This window comes from Squalius cephalus (genome assembly GCF_949319135.1).
Source record: "Squalius cephalus genome assembly, chromosome: 5".
In the NCBI taxonomy this organism is placed as follows: domain Eukaryota; kingdom Metazoa; phylum Chordata; class Actinopteri; order Cypriniformes; family Leuciscidae; genus Squalius; species Squalius cephalus.
The window spans coordinates 37,066,351-37,090,625 of NC_137126.1; the positions used below are offsets into that span (position 1 = coordinate 37,066,351).

The window sequence follows — 24,275 nt, forward strand, 5'->3', positions numbered from 1 at the left end:
ACAAAATGGAAATGCAGAATGTTTATGCTTATTGTTGACAATACACAATCACATATTCGAAACGGGAATGGCCTTAAATAAGAAATGATTCAAGGATTATTTTGCATAGATGTTACATTTCAAATCTGTTCATTTAATCAATGGTTCAATTGCTCACGCCACCCGGTCCGTGCTTTTTGATCATTTCATTTCCTGAATAACGAGAAATGAAAATTGAAAACCAGATCGTTTATTCGTTTTTTAGTTTAGTTTAAAAAACGAAAAATTTGATTTTGGCTCGATTTTTCACCACCACTCACTGTTAACTATATGCACAATATTTGAAGTGGAAATATGTTGCTGGTCGCGTAATTCGTGCTGCTGCAACTTGCAAGCGACTCAATAATGTGAGCCACAGACAGATTATTTTAACATGATGTATTTCCCATTGATAAATACAGTGCAAATACTAGTTCAAATATCTCTTTGGATAAAAGTCAATAATAGGCTTAACTGTACCATGATAATATGTCCGTAACATTAGATGTCCATAGATGACCTATACCCATAACTGTTACATTAGAGTTAGGGGATAACACAGTTTGTAAAGTATAAAAATCATTATGTCTAAAGTTCTCATTAAACATGAAAACCCAACAACCCAATGGGAATATATCCTTGTTGTGTAAAAAATCCAGAGGTGGACAGTAACTTGTACATTTAGGCTACTTGCATGAGTACTGTACTTAAGTACACTTTTTGAGTAGGCCTATCTGTACTTTGCTTGATTTTACTGTACTTGAAACTGATTTTCATTTTCTACTACGCACAACTATTTGAAGCAGAAATATGTTGCTGGTCGCGTAATTCGTGCTGCTGCGACTTGCAAGCGACCCCAATAATATGAGCCACAGTATATGACAGATTATTTTAGCATGATGCATTTCCCATTGATAAATACAGTGCAAATAGTTCCGTCTCTTTGGATAAAAGGAAAGTGGAAATAAAAATCAATAATAGGCTGAACTGTAGCCTACCATGATAATATGTCCGTAATATCTTTTATTTACATCAAAAGGCAGGTGTGTGACATATGCACATATGTCACACACCTGCCTTTTGATGTAAGGCAAGACTGTAGGCTATAAATAATTTTGAAAATTGAATAGAAATAAAGTTTATATTTATGAATGTAAGCATGTGTAGCCTACTCAGTTCACGTGAAAAGAAAGAGACAGAAAAGAGAGAAGCTAGAATCAGTGAACGTATGGCTACATTAATACTGACAAAATTACCAGGTCGGTTGAAGAGCACGGCATACCTTTAAAATGTTATTAGTTTTATTATAAAACTAATACAATTTTATTACTGAATTGGTCGATGTTTCTCTGAGTTTTCTTTATTATGTTGGCTTAAGAAAGCCAGCATAGGCTATTTGAACATTATTATTATTATTATTATTTATTATTATTATGAGAAATTGACTCCGCCTAGATTCACCAAACTCAGCTCAGACCGGTCTGACTCGCTTATATCTTTTCTAACTGGTCAGACTTACTTTCCCAAAAAAGACTTGCGTTATCTGAGCAATGAAGGCCGTAATACTTAATGCTGTCCACTAGAGGGGGCGACAGGATAATACGTGTTTTCTACTCTTTCCCTGTTTGCATAATTTTAAATGACACATAAATGCATTAATTTCATTCATAAATAGGCCATATCTGTGTATCCACTCTCTAGTTTATTTTAAGATATTGTTAGTCACACTGATTTTTGCATTTAATGTTTGTCCATCTGGAACTTTTATTTGTCATGAGCTCTATATTTTAAGATGTAGCCTACTAGAAAAAAATATGATTCAGCAACACAAACTCTGTTTTTACTCAGCAAATTTGTTATCCTTTCAAGTAGGCTATAGCCTACAAGTTATCCTGCTTTTTGCCATGGCTTTGCCATACTGCCCAGAACAAACAATATTTTAAAATTCGGTACAATAGGACTTAATAGGGAGTGGCCAGGCTCTCCGTAGACGGGCTCTGGTATACGCAATGCCGACTGAAAAAGAAGCGCTATATGCCTGCGTATACCCTGCACTACACCAGTGCAAAAACCTGTGTCGCAGTGTGAGAAGGGAGAATCGCGACACATTGCACCCCTTCAAACTCCCAGAGTAGACGGTGGGCCGAGGGGAGGTTTCGTGTTTTCAGACGATCTGTGGTGATGGATAACCCAGTTTTTTATATGTAACCGCTATGCTTTTCAACAAAGCAAATAAAAATTGTTGCCACTCACATACTTTGTCCATTACTATAATATCGGTAACTTTCTCCAGGTTATTTTCCCGGCGAATAGAGCAGGTAGCTACATGTGGGGTCCGACATGCATGATGTATTTGTTGCCTTCATCCAATAACGTGCGTGGGAAAGTGTCAACACACTGGCGTGCTCCGCGCCCAGGAAAGATTTAACTTGTTAACTCATTTTACCCACTTATGCTATTTGCTACATATTCAGTTTGACACAAAATGTGAATGTAGAGGTATTCTTACTGTTTTTATTTTATGTAACCATCTTTTGTCATACGATGTCCTGTCATTTTCTTTGTAATCTTTAACAAATTCACCATTCTGATTTCACACATTTGTAATATACAGTAATATAATAAAAACACCCTGCAAAAGTTTACCCTTCCAATTATGGCATCATTAACATCAACAAGGCCAGACACCTGAACGCTGTGAAACTGGTCTATTACCCAAGTTAAGGGAACAGGTGGAACCAATATATGGAGCATGAGTTTTCCCCTGCTGAAAGTTACAAACCATTTTTCTTTAATCAGTGATGTGGGGAAGGGTGCAGAACCTAGATCTATTGTTTTGCACTTTTTTTAGTGGTAGAGGCAGAGGATGGTTAGGCAACTCCAGTAAAAACACAGGCTCTGAGGTCTTACGCCCGTGATCTCTACACGTCCAGCTCCAGAGGCCATACTGGAACTTGTGCACTGCTCGTGTAAAAAAACAAATTGTGTTAAGTGTAGATGCACATGTAAACTGCATGAGCTGCCATGTACAAACCTCTGTCCGTGTGTAAACTGTTACAATAAGTCACTTGAAGATGACTAGGGCACATGTGTGTGTACACATGTGGGGAGTGGTGTGTGTGTGTTTGTGTGTTGGCTACTCCTGCAGAAGTAAATCTGTATGACATGTTTATGTACATTATAACTCTATCCTTCCCGTCCAGATCCAATGCTACCACATCTTTAAATTACTATTGGGCAATTCTAGCATTATGGACGTGACATTTGCAGTCAAAACTTGAAATATAAATTCTCAAAAAATGCATTTAATAATATATTGAATTTTTTGTTTATATATCCATACTCCCTTAATAAAGGAGTCCAGACATTAGAAAAATATCAGTCTACACATGCGTTTTATATTTAATATGAGGGAAATACACATGCTCAATCCAGTCAGCCGCGTCCAGCAAAGCGTCAGTAAACTGCCAGTCTGATCACAGCCATTTGACTGGTTTAATAGGGATAACTGGCCCCAAAACATCAATCATACTAAAGAATAGATGCATGAGATTATTTTCGTAATAAGAAAATAATTTATTTCCTTGCAGCGAGAGTGTCAGGCAACGCGTTATACTCGCAGTTCAGCCGCGACTGACTGGATTGAGCGTCAGTAAGCTGCCAGTCTGATCACGGCCATTTGACTGGTTTAATTGGGATCAAATTCTCTAAAATGCCAATCATGTAAAAGAACATAATCATATCAACAGATGCATAATAAATGAGCTACAGTAACACAAAACACAATAACTGCCTAAAATCAATGGTTTCTGAAACTTGCCAAAGGCAGTCTGCCAGACAACTAGCCAGCCACTGACAGGTCTCATGATATGCCAGAATCAGACTGGAAGCTGCCAGCCAGCCACTGACAGGTCACATGACATGCCAGTGGCAGCTCCTGCCAGCCATCTGAAGATTGAACCCCTACTGGGAACAATGTTACAGACGTGACAGTTCTCCTTTACGGACGTGACCGCTCTGAAAGCGGCACTAAAAGACTGCTTTAAAACTTTCACAGAGACCTCAAACAGGCATTTAAAACACCAAATATTAAGGATTGGCATATCAAGCAAAATAACATTCGATGACTGTTCGAATGACCAACATGTCATTCCTCGGGAGCAGTGCTGACCCGGGACTTCTGTCAGACCAGGCCGCCATGGAACGCTAGTTCTTCCCTGACCACACCCCCATGCAGGGAGGTTATGCCTCCCATGCATAGACAGTAAAAGAAATGGACACAGCAACCCCATTGGATTCAACGAAGAAAAGTGAAGTCAATTAGAAGCACTCACTTCCTGATGGCTGACCGTACTGCGCAGACTCAAACTGAGCTTGACGACGTAGATGTGACGTGAGCAACCTGTCTGACTTCTAGTAGCTGTGCCAAGAGACATCTGAATCATTCCCTTCCGAAACTTGCAGAGACGGAGAGTGTGAGTAGGAGGTGTCCATGAGCTAGGAGCAGGAGAAACTTTTGCTAAGTATTCTGATTATTTTGTCATTTTGCCTCCACGTCCCCGATTGCCCGCGAGCTTCTCGTCCTGTCCATACGGTAATTTCTCTACTGTGCGACAGAGAGTCGCGTGTTTATGATGCAATCGTTAGCCTATTTTTACAAATACTGCTTCTACGGGGCCATAACGTAAGATACAAGGTAATGGAGCCTTTTGTACATTTCCGTGTTTCTTTAGAAATAAATAATGGACAAATAGAGTCTTTAAACGCCTCAGATATAAAGTTATTCGCTGTCAAAGTGACGCCAAAATGAATGGGAGTCAATGGAATGCTAACAGCAGGTGATGGTCTGCTAATCAATGGTGGCCCGCGGGGAAGCTTCAGTTTTTTTTTAAACATTACCCCCTTGCTCCCATATCCGGGCTGGTCGATCCGCTGTGCACTGTACACACCTCGCTCTATGGGCGACGTATGTCACTGCGCGATCCCTGGGCCAGGTGATGTCCACGTGTGGTCCAGGAACGCCATTAGGGCTCAACCGGGTTGATGTGTGGGAGTCTGAGAACACGTTTTCTCAGCTCCTCATGTCCCAGGCTGGGCTCTTCGGCGGTGTGGTTGTGGACTGCGCCCAACAGTCTTCAACCACCCAGAAGCAGACTGAGGCCCTTCTGCACTGACGGTCATCCGTCCATGCGGTTTCCTTAGTCTGTTTCCCGCCGACGCCGCCTCCCTGTGGCTCCTTCACCGGCCCCAAGCAGGAGGAGGTCACAGGAGGGCGGAACCACCCGTCTCCGTCCCTTAACCGGCCAAATGCCAGGCTAAGCAGCACTCTTGAGACAAAAAACTCTTTTAAAAACTTTTTTTTATCGTCTCGGTCGCCACGTGCACGCAGTCACTGCTGACTTGCCGGAGTGCCCTTAGAACGAGTTTCCAGGCATGTTGTTGTATCAACAGATGCCTCCACCACGGGCTGGGGTGCCATGTGCAATGGACATGCTGCCGCGGGCTCCTGGAGAGGACCCCAGCGCCTTTGGTCACTTTGGTCTGAGGTTGCTTCGAGTCATTTATATCCCGGGAGACCTGAATCGTGCAGCCGACGAGCTCTCACGGTTTCAGCCTCTCCCTGGAGAATGGAGACTCCATCCCCAAATGGTTCAGCTGATTTGTGAACATTTTGGCGACGCACAGGTAGATCTGTTTGCCTCCCACGACTCTTCCCATTGCAGCCTGTTTTACTCCCTGACCGAGGGAACGCTCAGCACAGACGCATTGGCACACAGCTGGCCGCGGGGCCTCTGCAAGTATGCATTTCCCCCATTGAGCCTTCTTGCACAGACCCTATGCAAGATCAGGGAGGACAAGGAGCAGGTCATTTTGGTTGCGCCTCATTGGCCCACCCGGACCTGGTTCTCCGAACTAGTACTCCTCACGACAGCACCTCCCTGGCCAATTCCTCTGAGGAAGGACCTCCTTTCTCAGAGACGGGGCACCCTATGGCACCCTTGTCCGGATCTGTGGAACCTCCACGTGTGGCTCCTGGACGAGATGAGGCAGGTTTGATGACATAAGTATTAATCACTACAATACTTAGCGTCCTTGGTTGGACGAAAGTGAAATCACTAGTATAATAGTTTACAGATGCCTTTGTTGAACTGTGATATTAAATATGGTTAAATAATTTTGATTGCAACTGTACCTGTTACATCATAAAAAGAATGGCATCTACGGTAATATTAGTCTCTCTGTTTATCACAAGGTTATCACAAGCAGCAGTGTTGGGGGTAACTCATTACAAGTAACTTGAGTTATGTAATCAGAGTACTTTTTCAAGTAACTTGTAAGGTAACACATTACTTTTTCAATTTACAACAAAATACAAAAGTTACTTTTTCAAATAAGTAACGCCAGTTACTTTTTCACATTTATTGTGTTTGTCCCCATGTTCAGATAACGTGTTGAAATAAAGTGAGGCATATGATGGTTATTTTAGTTCTAGACTAAATGTGAACATGCATTTACTCATCTCACTTGCACGAAAACATTCAGTATTCCTCAAAATGAATAAAACAGTCAAATTAAATCTCATAATTTTACGCAAAACTTTTATAATTAACTATATTAAATTGCACAAATATACTTTGTTTTTAATCTCACTTTATTAACCAATGTCTTTGCTGCTGACCTTCAATTATCTAATTCAACCATACTAATAAGCAAAAATTACTTTAGATTAGATTTAGAAATAAAAGTGTTGAACTTCCTTCTTCTGTATCCTATTGTTCTTTAATCCAGAACAGCAGATGAAAGGTTTGTTTGAGCGTTGACCTTTACCCAAACAAACAAACCCAGCCCACGTGAGAAAAAGTAACGCAAAAGTAATGTAATGCATTACTTTTCATAAAATTACTAAGTAACTGTTATAAGTTCTAGTTTAACTCTCAGCATGCAGTATAGGATTTATTTGCTTTGTATGAAGTACTGGCACATGCATCATACAGAACTCCTGTTCATGGATCACCTAATTTGTTTTTAAATAATGTGCATTTATTTCTCTATTCCTTTGTTTTGCATGCTGCTGTTTTTTGTGCTTGATTTGTATTGTTACTGACTGTAATTAGATACATTAATTAAAAAAAGTTATTAAAGTGTTTGAATAAACCATACTTTTTTCTATATACTTAAGTGCATCTTGCTTTAGTAATATTTATTAGGAATTTTCAGATTAAAGTTTTTTTTGAAGTGCAAGTGACATGAACATGAGCAAAATTGTCACACTTTAAACATAGCCAATGTTTGTTACTCAAGTCTCGCATTGCACCTTGCATTCTTTCCTTTAGTTGGAGTGAAGGAAGATGAGAATGAGCAATTAAAGAAATGAGAAGCACCCTCCTGATATTGGTGACATTGATTATACATTGAGTTGTAGTTGACAGCATAATTTGACCTGGGATTTGAGGCTATCCTGTATGTTTTATCTTTTACTGTCTATGTGTCCCTCCTGCTCAGACTCGCCGCTCACGCGGGTTTGTTTGCTAGATTCCATGGCTGTGTTTTCTACCAACTGGCAACCTGTGGTGGCTAAATACTATTGGGTAAATTGGCAACGTGCGGTATCACACAGACCAAAACAAAAACAGACATTCCGACACTAAACACACATTTCAAAGGAAAATAACTGGCTGTAGCATTGTTATTCAGAGAAATGAGTATGTGAACTCAGCATGTTTCCTAATATCTGCAAACATATTATGGTATTTCTATGCTTTAGTACAGTCAAAAACTTACAGCACCTTTAAATTTAAAGGATTTATTGTGGAGTGAGGGGAAAATATTCTGGGCTAAAATGTTTATAAATGTTTCGTTTTATTCACCGGTATTTAATATACATATAAATTAATGTTTATTAATTTATTGTTTGCAGTTATGAAATTGTTTGCAATTACGAGGTTAATGGGTGTTTTTTGAGTAAGATCCATTTCTCTTTCATTAGATTAGGCTACTTCCTCATCTTGACCGGTTAAGTTTTACCGGTTAAACCGGTTATGTCGTAAATCCTAGGGGAAGGCTTCTAAACCGTGAATTTTTAAGGCGTGATATTTAAATGAGGATTGTTTTAAGCTGCCAACATATGATCATTCGATTGATGGGATTGGTGTCATTCTAATGTTTCATGAATCACATGTGAACCCTGTCGTAAGATGATTTCTGCACTCGGATCTGCACTTGTTTCTATGTTCGATTGATAAATGAGGCCCAGTGTGTCAGATAAGAGAGACATACAAAACGTGAAGAGCGATAGGTCCTATAGGACCAGGATTGAAAACCATTGGGTTAAACCAGGGGTGCAAAACTTCCAACCCTGCCCCAACACGCATACCTGTAGTTTTCAAATAAGCCTGAAGGACTTGATTAGCTGGATCAGGTGTGGCCCTCCAGTTTTGCTGTCCTGGGCTGAATAAATATGTTATATTCCTCACCTTTTATACTGATTCAGGAATACAAATAATTACCTGAGAGTGATCAGGAAGCAGGATATAAGATACAGGATAGCCTCAAATCCCAGGTCAAATGATGCTGTCGACTACAACTCAATGTATAATCAATGTCACCAATATCAGGAGGGTGCTTCTCATTTCTTTAACTGCCCATTCTCATCTTCCTTCACTCAAACTAAAGGAAAGAATGCAAGGTGCAATGCGAGACTTGAGTAATAGACATTGGCTATGTCTAAAGTGTGACAATTTTGCTCATGTTCATGTCACTTGCACTTCAAAAAAACTTTAATTTTAAAATTCCTAATAAATACTAAAGCAAGATGCACTTAAGTATGTAGAAAAAAGTATGGTTTATTCAAACACTTTAATAAGTTTTTTAATTAATGTATCTAATTACAGTCAGTAACAAAACAAATCAAGCACAAAAAACAACAACATGCAAAACAAAGGAAAAGAGAAATAAATGCTAAAATGCTAAAAAAAATTAGGTGATCCATGAACAGGAGTTCTGTATGATGCATGTGTGAATATTATGTGTTTTTTCTCTAATGAGGAAGCAACTGTTTTTCAGTCACTTTACCCGAATGCTAAACCAAACCCCCAGTGGATTAGAACAAAGGTAACGCAGTTGAAAATACCCATCGTGGTTTGAAAACGCCTCACTGATTGGGTAACACCAGAGACACCCACTAGCATTCCACAAAGATATGCTTTAATGATTCTATAATCTACTACTAATAAATATAAGTTCAAACAGATCATATGCATATAAACGGTGTGAATTCATCAGGGTGTTGCTTCTCATAACACCTGGTTTTAAATTTCACATGCAACTGGTTTGGATCTTTCTTCTCTTCTTCCTGTCAGGCATGTTTTTAGCGCAATTTTCCTACGGACAAAATTGCGATTGTTAACTCATGATTTCATGATCTGTTCTGTCTGTGCGCACCAATCTTGCACTTCTATCTCCTCCTCAACCAGACCACCCCTAGAGACTTCGGGTTTTCGGCATTATGTTAAGGAAGGTCTAATCTCGGGAACGCACAAAAAAAAACAAAAAAAAAAAAACATAAAAAGATTTACTATCTCTTAGTGTTGTGATCCCATGACGTCAGAAAATTGCGCTAAAACACTCACTGAGTTTGTATTACTTGTTTCTATCTATTAGGCTATTTCTTGACTCCTTTGAGTTGGCTCCTGAGGTTGGTTTCACCTTAACTCAGTTCTACAACAATTATTTCATTTTCAAGAGAATTCACACGTTTTTATTTTGTTTACTACATCCAATGAGTTAAAATCCATAATGAATATTCATGAGTTTCACAGTATATATTTTTAATTCTTGTTCTGTTCTGAATACGATCAAAGGTGCAGTGTGTGACAGCTAGCGATTGAAATGGGTACTGCAAGTCCAAATTAAAAATTTTGGAGAGAGTCCCCCCCCCCCCCCCCCCCCCCTCCTGCTCAGACTCACGCTCACGCGGGTTGCCAGATTGAGGACACGCAACAGGAACGAGCGCAATTGACAATGGAAGGCACACACACTATTATATGCTCAAATAGTAAAATAGACTGTTAATAGTCCTGTCCTTGTGAAGACTTTGGGGCTTATTGTAATGTTATCATCGACTAATGGCTTTGAGATTGTCAGAGAGTGTTTGCTTTGAGCATTATTTTCCTGTGCTCTTATCCAGGTCTGAAACCACCATGGCAATGGCAACACACTCCTCCTTCCTTGTTCTAAATCTCTCTTGGTTTATTCCTCTCGCTTAACCTCCAGTTTAGTCTACAACTTCATGTCATTGTGGACACAAGTAATCCAGGAATAATGGCACACAATAAGAATCTTGTTTTCATGACTCTTGTAGTCTTTGGAATTGTACTGAGTGGGTATGTATTACTCTTTATTACTATTTGTTGGTTTGACTTTCTAATTGGTTTGTGAATTGATGTGATAATACCTCAGTATTATTTCAAATATTATACTGAAATATTCAAGGGTAACTTTAGTCTGATATCTTCCCAGACATTAGTGTTGTCAAAAGTACCGGTACTTCGGTACTGAAATTTTTTAAATATGACGATACCAGCATTTCTGTAGTACCGAGTAGGCTACCGGGTATATTCGGTACCCACTAAGTTCTTTGCTAATATAGGCAGCTGCTTTCAGTCGCTTCCGTGTTTATCTAAGCGCGGGGCTCCAGACTAACTTTTTTACTCTTAGCACTGTAGTGCTAGCCGATACCATGTAGTGTATGTGTACATTAAACTGCAAAAAGACTATTTAAATATTAACCCTGCATGTTCTGCTGGTCTCTGTGTGAATTAATGGGGCATACGCGCGGTTTCATTTACCTCACGTACACACACACACTGAAGCACGAGTGATGCTGATCTCTGCTGCCTCACTATATGACGACATGATGAAATTCATCTCCAGAGCCGCTCTGAGAATCACTTCATGAGCATTTTGCCTTTTCATTTGAGAAAAACTATCGTCACATCATACACACACAGAAACTCAAAGGTCTTCACGGCAACCCGTCAAAATAAATGTTCGGTTTAACTTGAAGAAATTTACAGAAATAATTATATTAGGCTACTGCACAGTAGATTTAGCTACGTCTCCATGTATTTAAAATACTACTACTACTACTACTACAGTACTACTACTACTACTAATAATAATAATAATAATGTGTGCATAGGTTGCTTATTTTTCACTTGATTTATTTATAACCAATATTTACGTTTAAACAGCATGTAGCCTTCAATGCTTAGCCTATGTATTATTTACTTATGATTACTGTCATAAATAATAAAGTCATTGAATTGAATTTAATATTTTTTTCAAATACTTAAAGGGATGGTTCGGAGTAAAATCAACCTAGGGTCCTTTGCACCATGACCTCGAGCCAAACACCCCCCCCCCCCCCCCCCCCCTTTTCCCCCTTGGTTGAACATTATTAAAGTTAGAGCTTATTTAGAGAAATCAGCCGAATGGCTTAGTGCAGGCGCTAATGGATCCTATGATGTATCTCGTAAATGACCCCACTAATAATGCCCAGAATGGTACCAAACTTCTACAGTAGTACAAATAGGTATTGTACTCATAAACTGGAAAGTTTGTAAGTACATCAGGAGTTTATTTAAATAACACTTGCCAGACGGCTCATGCTACCGCTAACCCGGACGTCGATGTCACTTCAGTGCGTTGAGAAAAGCATGTAAAAGTCCTGACAGAAAGCGATGCATAAGGATGTAGTGTAACGACGCCCAGTTCCAGGAATGCACTAATATTATGTTGGTAGTACCAGTTTGCAACAATTATTAGTTAACACTAAGTTGTTAACACTTCGGAAAAAATAATAATTCGTCGTTAAATTTTGGTATCGTGACATCCCTAGGCCATCAATGTCACATTATAAGTTCTTACTCCATGCCTTCTGCAACAAAATCAGATTGTCTACTTTGTGATGGCTTATCATAGAGTAAAATTGGGATATGAAGTGTTTAACTTCAGTATCCTTAAGAAGAAAATCTAGCTATTCAGGCTAAGACTAGCATGTCTAATCTGAATGAATAGTCTTATCTGCAAGTATTTAAAGAAATCCTTTTTGGGGCTATTATGCTTTACATGTAACTCATCAAATTACATAAAAACACCCTTATAGAACAAGTCATATATCCTGTAGATTATGCCCACATCAGTCCAGCTACCAAACTGAAAAAACCCATACTAGTACGGTGAAAATTTGTGTTACCAGTCATTACTGAGCATGTTTATACACCATTACGCTGACAACTCACAAAAATCGGCTTATTGAAATAACCTGTTGGCCTGGTTTACATGCAAACCAATGAAGCCGACAACGTAGGTAAATGGCATTTACAAGCCTTTATTAATTGGCTAGATCAGGCTATTCGTGGCAGTTCCTGTCACGTTGGGTGCAATAGGGAAAACATTTGCTTTTCGCTCCTCACAAAGTGCATGATTGCAGAAAAAAAAAGAAGTTTATATTGAATACTGATTGAGCAACAAACTTTGTGTGAAAATAAATCATAAAAGTGGTTAATTTTGTTGAAAAATCTTATAAATGTATGAGGTGGCGAAGGGGGGCCTTTTACCCCACACACGCAGTAAAAGGCTCACCAGCATGGGGCAAAAGGCACACAGTATTGATTCAAATACTTTAGATAAAAATATGTTTTTAATAATGTCTAAGTTAATACTTGTTCAAAACAGTCACTTTATAGTAAATTATGTACTTTTTTGTTAAATAAATATACTGTAATAAAATGTTAATATAAAAATGTATTTTTTTTAAAAAAAAAGTAAAGATTATGAAAGCATTGATGGAGATCCCATAATAATTTAATATAGATTCACAGTAGTAACTGTGAAATAAAATATATTTTATTATTTTAATATCAGATTTTTAAATATGATTATTTCATTATAAATAGGCTATGGGTATTATCTCTAAGGTGGACACCCAACTTAATATATGTTATTACCATCTGAGTCTAACCATACCATGTCAACTAATGGAAAAGTCAGCCAGAACGTGTATGTAAAACGCATTGTGGATAGGGTAGGCAAGCTCTGATTGTACTTGAGAGACCTTCTGAATGTTCTGATCTGTGACCAAGGTTTGACAACTAATAATGAATGAGTGGGTTTTCTTTTACCTGTTAGGGATACATTTTTAATATATTTTTTTGGTCTAACAATATTGTCGTGACACAATCTGCCAGTCCAAAAGACAGCAAACAACAGGGAAGTAATTTGTCCTTTAGCTTTACAAAAACAACAAAGGTGAATGGAATAGGTTAGAAAAAAAAACAAGTTTGACATACACAAATGGAAATGTTTATTCTTGCTAACTGGTGTGACCCTCTTAACTTGCTTAGCTAGTTCAACCTGTACAGACAGTTCTTTGTCAGTTTTATTCCAAATGACACACAAATAGGGTCGATACTCACAAGCTACTTATTTGGGATCAATCTGTAAAAAAAAGTTCTATTAAATTTTAGGGCAACCAGTTTGCTCCAATTTTTTAAGTAGATTCAACTTGCCCGGGCTAACAGTGTAAACTGAAGCCTAATTGTGATAATATTTTCTTAATAAATAAATGTATTAATGGTCAGTATGTATCATGTAGATCTTTGGGCCTTTCCAAATAGCCACGGTCTTGGCCACTTGAGAGCGCGTGTACGCGACAGGAAGTAAGTGTGCAAGACTGTCCTGAAAAATCTTGTGAGCCTTCAAACTGTAGCAAACTGTAGCCTTCAGCCAAAACCTGAACTAGCAATTAGAGTTCTCTCTAATTGCTAGTTCAGGTTTTGGCTGAAGGCTACAGTTTGTCCGGTCAGAACAATGATGTCTCACTCAGGTTATAATCCAAACCGTTGTCTTTATTAAATGTGCATAAATGTGTGGTTCTGGGAATAAAAAAGACAAATATAAATATGGATATGGATATAAACATATATAAAAACACAACACAATATTAATCAAGCTCATTTGGTAAAACACTGATGAATAACGGTAAATACAATCTCTATGATGATATACTTGAATAAATGGGAATGGATGCGTGTGCACGTGAATATGGCTGCTGCTGCACTTGCGGTCAAACCAAGATGTAAACAACTTTGAGCGCATGCGCGCTACCTGAGACGCAACCGTGCATTGGTGATTATAAGGACTAAATATGACCAATACTGACAGCGAATGACATAAATAAATATGGAATGGCAGTAATATCACAGCGGCAGAATATAATTATATAAACAACATTAAAGGCCCTCTGAAGTGCCTTGGAAACGCGTAGCTTTGTATGATGTCACCTGCTTTTTCTTCTTCATACTATTATTATTATTATTATTATTTATTGTTGTTGTCGTTTAAGTTTTAAATTAATCAGTAAAATATACTAAATAAATGTAAGCCTATGTATACTGAATCTTAAATATATTCACTGGATTCATTAATACCAATGCTTTCTTTTCTCTTCTCTTCTACTTTATATCTTTAATAAAATAAACAAATAAATCAGACTAAACTGGGAAGGGTCACAACACTTACATATTGTTAGTTTAACTGCTTCTATTGCTCTCCTCATTTGTAAGTTGCATTGGATAAAAGTGTATGCTAAATGATTAAATGTAAATGTAATAATAATAGGATAATTAAAATCTTATAGTGGCCTCCAGATGCTGACTTTTACATAAGAGATCTTCCAGGAACCACTTAAATGTTAAAAGATCTTACAATAACCCTTTTATAGAATTCAAGTTCCTCTAATTTCCCCCAAAGCACTTCGAGGTCTCATTGTAATGAAAAGGTGACTCCAGAACCTCTGAACTGAATACAAAGTGCTTAAAGGATCCCATAAGTTCTAGCAAGAACCGCAAAGATTGTCAATGCTCCACCAGTAACCCCACTATAGGAGAAAGAGCTTTGAGGCACTTAAGTTACATTTTTAAGTTCATTGAGTATCCTTTAAGTTCATCTCCTAACGTGAAGGAAGAACCAACTGTTAAAAACCAATGCGATCAAATCCCGTTTTTATGGTGTTGCTTGTCATCTTACTGAGTTGGTATGTAATTACATTTTGAAATATGATGTTTGGGTCCGAAATTAATGGCCCAGTTGAGAGGCAATTTTCATGTAATAGATTGGAAGTGTGTGAGAAAGTTTACTTTATCATTTGTGTTTATCAATTATCAATATCAATGGAAATTTTTATTTATTTATTTTTTGCATTACTACTCCAAGAATTCTCTCTAAACACGGATCAAATGTTGTTAGGGAGCTCATGTAGAGCGAATAGCACTTCACCAATTGTGAAACACCACAGATGTTTTCCAGCATGCTGAAACATTAGACAGACTGCAAAACTCCCAGTGTAATTTAATACTTGGGGTTTTGCAGTTTTATTGTGTAAAAAACAAAAAACAAAAGAAAACTTGTTTCAGTATGGCCTGGATCCCATTGCAACAGGTGCTGAAACAGTTTCTACTAATCACAGCAATCTTGAAATTATTTGGAAGTGAAAGATAGAATGTGAAGTAATTATTGTAAAAGTCACGTATTACATTTCTAGCTTGTCAGTTATATCCTCACTATTTTTCATATTTTATCGATTTGGGTTTGTCGATTAGTTGATTAGAGTTACATTGAAATAAGTAATGATGACACAACAGTAGCTCCTGAAAATTCACCCCTCAGTCTTTCTGTTGGTCCGCTGGGCATTTATAGGGACAGATTCAACCCTTATAAACTTTTCTATACAATAATGTATGTTTACTACAGTATAGATCACTGCAAAACCTAATCAAACTACTGTGACAGTATTATGTGTATTTGTGTATTAAATCGGATAATTCAGTTGAGAAAATATATGATCTCCTTCACTTTATCATTCATGATCTGTTATTGTGTTTCCTCACAGACTTATTTATTTGGCCTACAACTCCAACTCACAAAGGTAAGTGTTTTTCAACTGTGTGTGATAACTATATCCATCAAAACATTGTGAGCAAATACCTCTGAGACATAACCAGTTATTAGCCTACTTCTAGAAATGAACGGGATAGCCTACTCTGCTTCACATTGGTTACATTACTCATTAATCCTATATTGAATTAATTTCTATAAATCAGCCTACACCAAGCAGTTCATACACCATTCATAACATAATAAAACAATCACTGACACGGATCAGTGGCCTAGTTAGCATGTCAGATTTGTTTGTGCTGTATTTATTGAGTGTCAATGTATAGCCTACTTAAACTTTAAACATATGTTTTTACTACTTTATAATGGCAGTCAATCGTTTTAATCAGAATAAATTTACTTTTGGATGTTACACTTGCCCTTTTTTTAACTTTTTGTCAGGCTACTTGTCGTTTTTTCTTATTCCCGGTAAACTGATAAATAGCATCATCTGGTGAGTCTTTAAAGAATTGCGCCTATAAAGAGCCTGTACAGCACCGTTCATCAGGGAATAATAATGTTGAAATACTATTACGTAATTCAGCCATTCATCCTCATGAGAGACTAGTTGCATTTCAGCCTCACAGTAAGACATACTGACATAAAAGACATAAAAATAAAATAATTAATAATAATAATAATAATGTAAGAGTAATCCCTTATTCCTGAATTATAAGGTAATGTATTGTGACCATGTAGTATTTCAGCATTATAACCTTTATCTGTTTCAGATATAAAGAGCCAGGATTCTGCCTTAAGTAAGTACTGCCACTCTTAATACACTCACTGAGACACATGCTCAAATCATATACTTACACATACAAAAGCGCATTCAGAAGCATACATACATTTATATGCACATGGCCTACACTATAGTGCGAGTTCAAACTTACTGTCAGCATGGCCAAGTGACTGTAAATTTTTTTTTACCTTATTTTATACTATGTATTTTATCTCTGCTTCTCTCCTGTTTTTGGACACTTTTGCTTGATTACCCTAATGACCAGTAAGGTATTACAGTAATCTAGCCTTGGGGGTCATGAATGCATGAATTAACTTTTCTGCATTTGACACTGAGAGTATAGAGACATTTTTATGATGGAAAAATGCGGTTTTACAAATTCTAGCGCTGTGTTTTGTCAGGCCTAAAAAAATATGGAGCTCAGTATCATCAGCATAACAGTGAAATCTAACATGTTTCCTAATGATATCTCCAAGCAGGTATAAATGTATAAACAATGGTTTTAGAAATAAGCCTTGCAGTACTCCATATCAAACTTGAGATCAATATGTGATCGAGTATAACAGTGTGATGCAGGCTTAGCAAAGAGGATGAGAGAAAAGGTGGAAAAAGTCATAATTTACATTTTATGTGGACCAAGTGGAATACATATTAAGACATTTCATCTTTAAAAAATTAGTATTCTGAGTAGTTTTTGAGAAGAGTACTTTGTACTTTTAAGTACTTTTTTTGACACCAGTACGTTTACTTGTAATTGAGTATTATTTTAGCAATGTAACATTACTTGTACTTAAGTATACATTTTCAGTACTCTTTCCACCACTGAATTCGGACCATAGAGGTTTAATGAGGTAGGTTACATGTTAGTTGTAATGTGTTTGTAGCTAAATCACACGTTCTTCTATCTGGTAGATGCATGCATTATTGCAGTTGCTAATGATGCATACTGTGCAGTAAGCCTGCACACACATGCATCCACATGTTAATAAAGAAACACAGACACAACAGATGTTATATTACAGAACACAATAATTCACTGCTGTATCTCTTATTTCTTAGAGTAGCAAAAGAGCACCAGGAAAATTCTCTGTTGCAATCACCACGTGGGTGAGTACAACAGTTCATTCAACAGTTTTGCTCTAATTTATTGTGACTTGTGTGTTGGAAACAGGATTTTATTCAGAGCCCAGGAATGCAATCCATTAAACTCATACATTTCTGTATTTTATGCAATGGCAGTCACTGAACTTTATTTTGCAGAAGTTTTGTTGTGGTGGCTTCTTTTAACTACCACTTTAAAACTGTAACATCAAAACAAGATTACAATCAAAAGTACAAAATCAGGGGTATGGGAGTTGTAGAGGAAATATTAGGATTTGAGGAAGTCAATGATCTAGATTGTCTTAACACTTTGTAAATTGAAACAGGACAAGAAAGGAAATCTGTTTTAATATTTCATATTATATTTCCTAAAGCCATTTCTTTGGTAACTACATTGATATTATGTCAAATAAGAGATAAATGTATTGTTTTTTGTGATAGTACAAATAGTACTTCATCATTTTATATAATTTTTCTTTAAATGGAAAGATGAGTTTTATTAGCTTGCGTTCAAAGCTAATCTCTAGGTCAAACCATTAGTCTTACAGAAAGGCTAGACTGCCAAAGAATTAAGCATGTGGACTGCAAACAATAAATGTTTTGCGATTCATTTTACATTAATTTACAAATAAATACATCATAAATTGTTTTGTAGAGATTTTTAAAGATGGGCTTAAATGGTGCAGTGCCACAAAACACATGCAAACTATGGGAAACACAAGCTAACCTTGAATGAAAAAAACGTAACATTTCTCAATGTGGGCATAATGAAAATTATTATGATACTTAGTCCACAGTATATTTAAGATCCCTGCATGTATTTGTAAACATATCTGACATTTTTAAAGGAAAACATTGTCTTTTTTCACCATCACTCACTGTGGAACCATTTAAGCCCACCTTATGTGTTTCAATGAGGAATCCCTCTAATTGCAAACTTTGATACATTTTCTGAAAGCGTTTAATGATAACATTTCTTTGTGTGCTTTTACCTTACTAACCTTTTAACCTTACCTTAATTTACAACTATATTTAGATAGGCCTACAAATTCATTCAAATGAGATGTTTTGTCCTAAAGTCCTTTATGTATAACCGGGCATATTTTGGGAGCCAAGCCGAGTTAAGGCTTGAGATTCCGGGCATGGAGAGGTCCCAGAGGGACCCTACATACCCCACAGTCCTGAGCCCCTGGGACCGTCCGGCTCCGAGATACTGCCACTTTCTGTCCAGCTTTGACCGAGAAAAACTCGGGACCCAAGCCGAGTTGGGGCTCCGGACTCCGGGCATGGAGGGGTCACCCAGTGGGCCCCCTATGCCCAGAGTATTGAGCCCTAACTCTGCTTTCTTCCCGAGATATGGTAACTTCCTGTGGGACTTTGATCGGGCATAACTCCAGATTCAAGCCGACCTAAGGCTGCATACTCCCGGTTTGGGGGCCCCACTAGGAGATCCCCCGAAACCCCAGAGTTTGGAGCCCCAACTCGGCTTCGTTCCTGAGATAAACCTAATTAAACTTCCACCTTTGACCAGGCATAACTCGGGAGCCAAGCTGACTTAAGGCTCCAGACTCCCGGTGTGGGGGGCCCACTAGGAGGCCCCCCTAAGCCTAGAGTATGGATTCCCAACTCGGCTTGGCTCCTGAGATACACCCGGTCAAACTTCCAGCTTGACTCCAGCTACAACTCCAGTCAAGCCGACTTAAGGCTCCAGACCACCGGCCACAAACACCTACCCATCCCACCCAGGGCTCTAATCAAACATTAGCAAAAGGAATTATTTTAATACTTCCTTGTCACTGAATAAATATATTGATGTTTTACTTCTTCAAAATCAATTAATTTTTATATTTTGTGAATCAAAGATGATTAAATGGTGCCAAAGTACCAATTAAGCCCATGCCAGACTTCTGACTTTATTCCTAAATTATCTTTATTTTATATTCTAAAATGTACATCAACTAATTAAAGGAGTCATAACCTAGTATTACCTTGGATACCCACGCTCTATTATAGTCTTTCAGGCCCTTCTAAAAAAGAAAAGTGGAAAAAAAATAAACACAGAGCTCCTCTGACCCTTATTTCTGAAGGCATTATTGTCTCGCGAGATCTGATGCGATATTTTGGCTGTCGTGGACGGTCATTTTAATAATGCAAATGAGGGGCGCGTTGATTGGTGGCAGGAAGGAGGGGGGTTGACACCGCAGGTAACTTCAGCATATCATTCCAAAATGACATCATGGCGCAAGTTGTGAATGAACCCGACCTGGCCGCGACCTACGGAATTCAACCGTATATGTATGAGCCAGACTCTGAACCTGAGCTGGAAAGGGAAGATGTAGAGTCGATGGAAGGACGTCTACATCAAGATGTCTCTGAATGGTAAAGACAATCATTTTGACTGAGACATGATTACATTAACGGAGATGTAGTCTACTTTTTTTATCAGCTTACAGTGGTTATTGAGATCAACGTTTGCTATCATGTGGTGTTTTTGCCTTATTTCACATTGTGGTTTTTTAGACATTCAATATTTTTCTTCTACAGACATGTAACGTGATCTTTTTCTTTATGTTTATTATTACTTGACTGTTTGTTTTATTTATCTATCCTTATCTATTCTATAAAAAAATCAATACAATTATATGTTGTCATAGTTATATAATATACAATTCTATAAAAATATAGCTGTATCATTTTCTTGTCTGTTTGAAAATGAATTTAATCCACTGGTCCCTGACAGCTTGGTCCGTTCTTGGGAGAGAAAACACATTTACATGTTGATTCTGGCAGTCAACAACAGAGCAACTCACGTGTGCACTACGTTTCTGCATCTTTCGCAACTGAATATGAGGGGGAGAGGGGCAGGGCGGGCTTCTGCAGCATAGGTCTGCGGTGTCCATATATGGTATATCCTGCCCCGTCTTGACGTCAAGTCGGGGCAGAAATTAAAATCTCGTATTTGAGTGCGCGTGCACGTGGGCTGGTTTACGAACCCAGGGGTAAACAAACGCTTCACTTTTAAAAATCGGCTTCCCGGCCAGTGTATAATCGTTAGGCAATCATAACATACATTGATTCTCGTGGAAAAGTGAAAATTACAGGTCATGACTCCTTTAAGACATTTTCAAATGAGAGATAAATCTTGCATTTTAACAAATGATTTTTCTTATAAACTGTTAATATTTATGAAAAAAAACCTAGACTTAGATTTTGGTGGGCTTAATAGGTACACTTACCCATATGTAAATGGTATTGTATATATGCTATTCAGTGTGTGAGAAGGTGAGGTATTGATGGGCAAAACTGTAATGTGCTTTGAGAGTTATCGTTAGCAGAAGTTGACAGGTAACCAGGGGGACTGGTTTTGGTGAAATGCCCTGCTGAGGTTTAAAGGTGCTGTATGTAAGCATAAACATACCATAATATGTTTGCAGATATTTAGGAAACATGCTAAGTTCACATACTCGTTTCTCTGAAAAACACTTCTACAGCCAGTTATTTGACTTGTCAGTCGGTTTTTGTTTTGGTCTGTGTGATCTCGCCCACTGCCAGTTCACCCGATAGTATTTCGACACCCTGGGGTGTTGGCAGAAAACACTGCGTATTAATTACAAAGCCTTGGAAACGAGCAAACAAACTGGGTCAGAGATTGCAGATTCCACACAACCTAAAAAGCCTCAAGCCATCTAAAAATCTCTATGAACGAGAGCATATTAAAACACGGATCAACAAATCAACTCATTAACTCAGTGGTGTAACGAGCCAACACCAGGCCCTTATACAGGAATATCAAGGTGGGTCCCCCTACTATAACACGTGATGACGCAATGTCCACGAGTAGGCTAGCATGAATAGGACAGGATAGGATCATAGAGACACAGAATATACAGGTGAAACTCGAAAAATTTGAATATTGTGCAAAAGTTAAAAGGTGTAACTATTATATTATATAGACTCATTACATGCAAAGTGAGATATTTCAAGCCTTTATTTGTTATAATTGTGATGATTATGGCTTACAGCTTATGAAAACCCCAAATTCAAAATATTGGAAAATTAGAATATTACATGAAATAAATAAAAATATATAAAAAAGGATTTTAAATACAGAAATGTTGGCCCTCTGAAAAGTATAATCATGCATATGTACTCTGTTCTTGGTTTGGGCCCCTTTTGCATGAATTACTGCCTCAATGCGGCGTGGCATGGATGCTATCAGCCTGTGGCACTACTGAGGTGTTATGGAAGACCAGGATGCTTCTGTAGCGGCCTTCAGCTCTTCTGCATTGTTCGGTCTCATGTCTCTCATCTTTCTCTTGGCAATGCCCCATAGATTCTCTATGGGGTTCAGGTCAGGCGAGTTTGCTGGCCAATCAAGCACAGTAATCCCATGGTCATTGAACCAGGTTTTGGTTCTTTTGGCAGTGAACCGCGTACCCTGCTACCGATAGTTACACCTGTGCACGTTGTCAATTTCGCCCGTTCCTATTGCGTGTCCCCAAACTGGCAACCCGCATGAACGTTGAGTCTGAGGAGGAGGGGGCAGGGAAACAACTATCTCTGATATTTTGAATTTTGACTGCAGTACCTATTTTCACCACTAGTTGTCATTCTTACAGACAGCACCTTTAACAATAATAAATTCAATTAAGAGCTTTAGATGTTAAGATCCATGCTCAGTAAGACAGATCATCTACAACAGACATTTGAAAAGTCAAAACACAGTCTAAAATAATGAGGAATAACAAGCTTTGTGTGTAGGAGATAATTACAAGATATCACAACTGTTCACAATTGATTTTGTTTTTGTGCAGGCTTTCATACAATCAGCCCAATGTAGTGGGGTAAGAACATAAACAGTTCTTTTTGTATAGCCTACATATATTTTTCTTTTATACTACTATGCATTTGGATTTGGATTTCATGCATATGTGTGTGAATTTCTTTCTTTAAAACAGCCCAGATGGCAAAGTTGTTCCCTTGACCCCATGGTTGGCCCCAATTGTATGGGAAGGAACTTTTGATCCCACATTGATTGATTCAATCTACAAACAACAAAACATCACCATAGCAACTACAGTCTTCGCTCTTGGAAAGTGAGTTCATATCTCTCCTATTTCTGATCTTAATTGACTTTAAATTTAAACAATATTAAACTATATTAAATAATAAAGAATGACCTCTCAGCAATGCTGTTATGTAAGCAGACATTTTTTCTGTAATCTGGCCAAAATCTAAAAATTTTAAAGGCAAAGTGCTACACACGGGCTAATTAAGACAGTACTGGCTTTGACTAATGCTAGACTAAGACACTATTGCTTGTGTATTTAAGCCCTTGTGTTTCCAGTGTTCAGTGTCAGGTCTTTTTCTTGCATGGATGTTTTGTTTTTTGTCTGTATTCTTTTGTTATTATTGTTATTAAATAAACATTTAGCTGCAATTGGACCCTGTGGGGCATTCCAGAAAGCAGTTTATGCCGCCTTTCTGGGTAAATTAATGGATAACCTTAACTTCAGTTCTGTGAAAACTCAGAAAACTCTAAAAACTCTAAAAACTTCTAAAAACTCAGTGTAACTACATAGCAACTTTTTCTCTTTTTGCTTCAGAGGTATTCAGCGCATGAGTGCTTTATTGATATTACAATATTATATGTAAAGCAATGTTTGTTTTATTTTACTCATTTTATTATGTCACACAACATGGACCTGTTTTCAAAAGGTTTTATGTGTTTGTTTGTTTTCAACAGTATGATTTAAACAGTGTATTTCTATAATAAAAATACACATGTGAATGTATTTTTCAAAATGCAAAGCAAAATGGCTAAACATAAAAATGAACTTATACAGCCATGTTATCTTTGCAAGCACAGACTGTTTTTTAGTTCAATAAATTATTTATATAACAACAATGATAATTAAGTTTTAATAATTATTCTTATTATATGAGAATAGGTAAGTCTATACCACAACTATAGTAACACAGAGTAACAATATTGTCCCAAGGTTCTAACAACTGCTCTATGGGGTAGTGTGGACCAAAATTGGCAGATAATCACAAGAGGCAGGTTTAGAAGGAAAAAACATATAGTCTTTACTTAATATTCTTCTTGAGCAAACACAAAGGATCCAGCATCAGTGCTGGGTTGAGCAAGGAACAAATCCACACTGGATGATGCAGGCAAAAAATCCAATAACATAAAACAACATTTACCAGAGAAGCTAGTCAAAAAGTTCTGAGCAAAGTCTTTCAGGGTTGACCAAACAGGTAAACACAAAAGCATAGGCTAGGCAAGAGACCTTCAAGATTGAGCTAGGGTACAAGCAAATGCAAGTCTTTAAATATACACCTGTTACAACAAGCTAGGCACAGGTGATTTCATTGAACCAATAATGAGCAGTGGAAGGAGGAAGATGTGGAA

The 24,275-nt window shown here is 37.7% G+C and overlaps 1 protein-coding gene across 2 annotated transcripts in view; it reads left to right on the forward strand.

The window, feature by feature from the left end:
• LOC307158523 (globoside alpha-1,3-N-acetylgalactosaminyltransferase 1-like) overlaps positions 1 to 24,275 on the forward strand; it is a 28,959-nt gene that overhangs the window by 1,203 nt on the left and 3,481 nt on the right. The window contains exons 2-7 of one of the 2 annotated variants that reach the window (XM_079871136.1): positions 10,205 to 10,400; positions 15,971 to 16,006; positions 16,746 to 16,772; positions 17,816 to 17,863; positions 22,672 to 22,701; positions 22,816 to 22,953. In XM_079871136.1, coding sequence (XP_079727262.1) covers positions 10,339 to 10,400; positions 15,971 to 16,006; positions 16,746 to 16,772; positions 17,816 to 17,863; positions 22,672 to 22,701; positions 22,816 to 22,953 — 341 coding nt within the window. In that variant the 5' untranslated portion in view covers positions 10,205 to 10,338. The remainder of the gene's footprint in view (positions 1 to 10,204; positions 10,401 to 15,970; positions 16,007 to 16,745; positions 16,773 to 17,815; positions 17,864 to 22,671; positions 22,702 to 22,815; positions 22,954 to 24,275) is intronic. The other variant, XM_079871135.1, reaches the window with a different exon arrangement.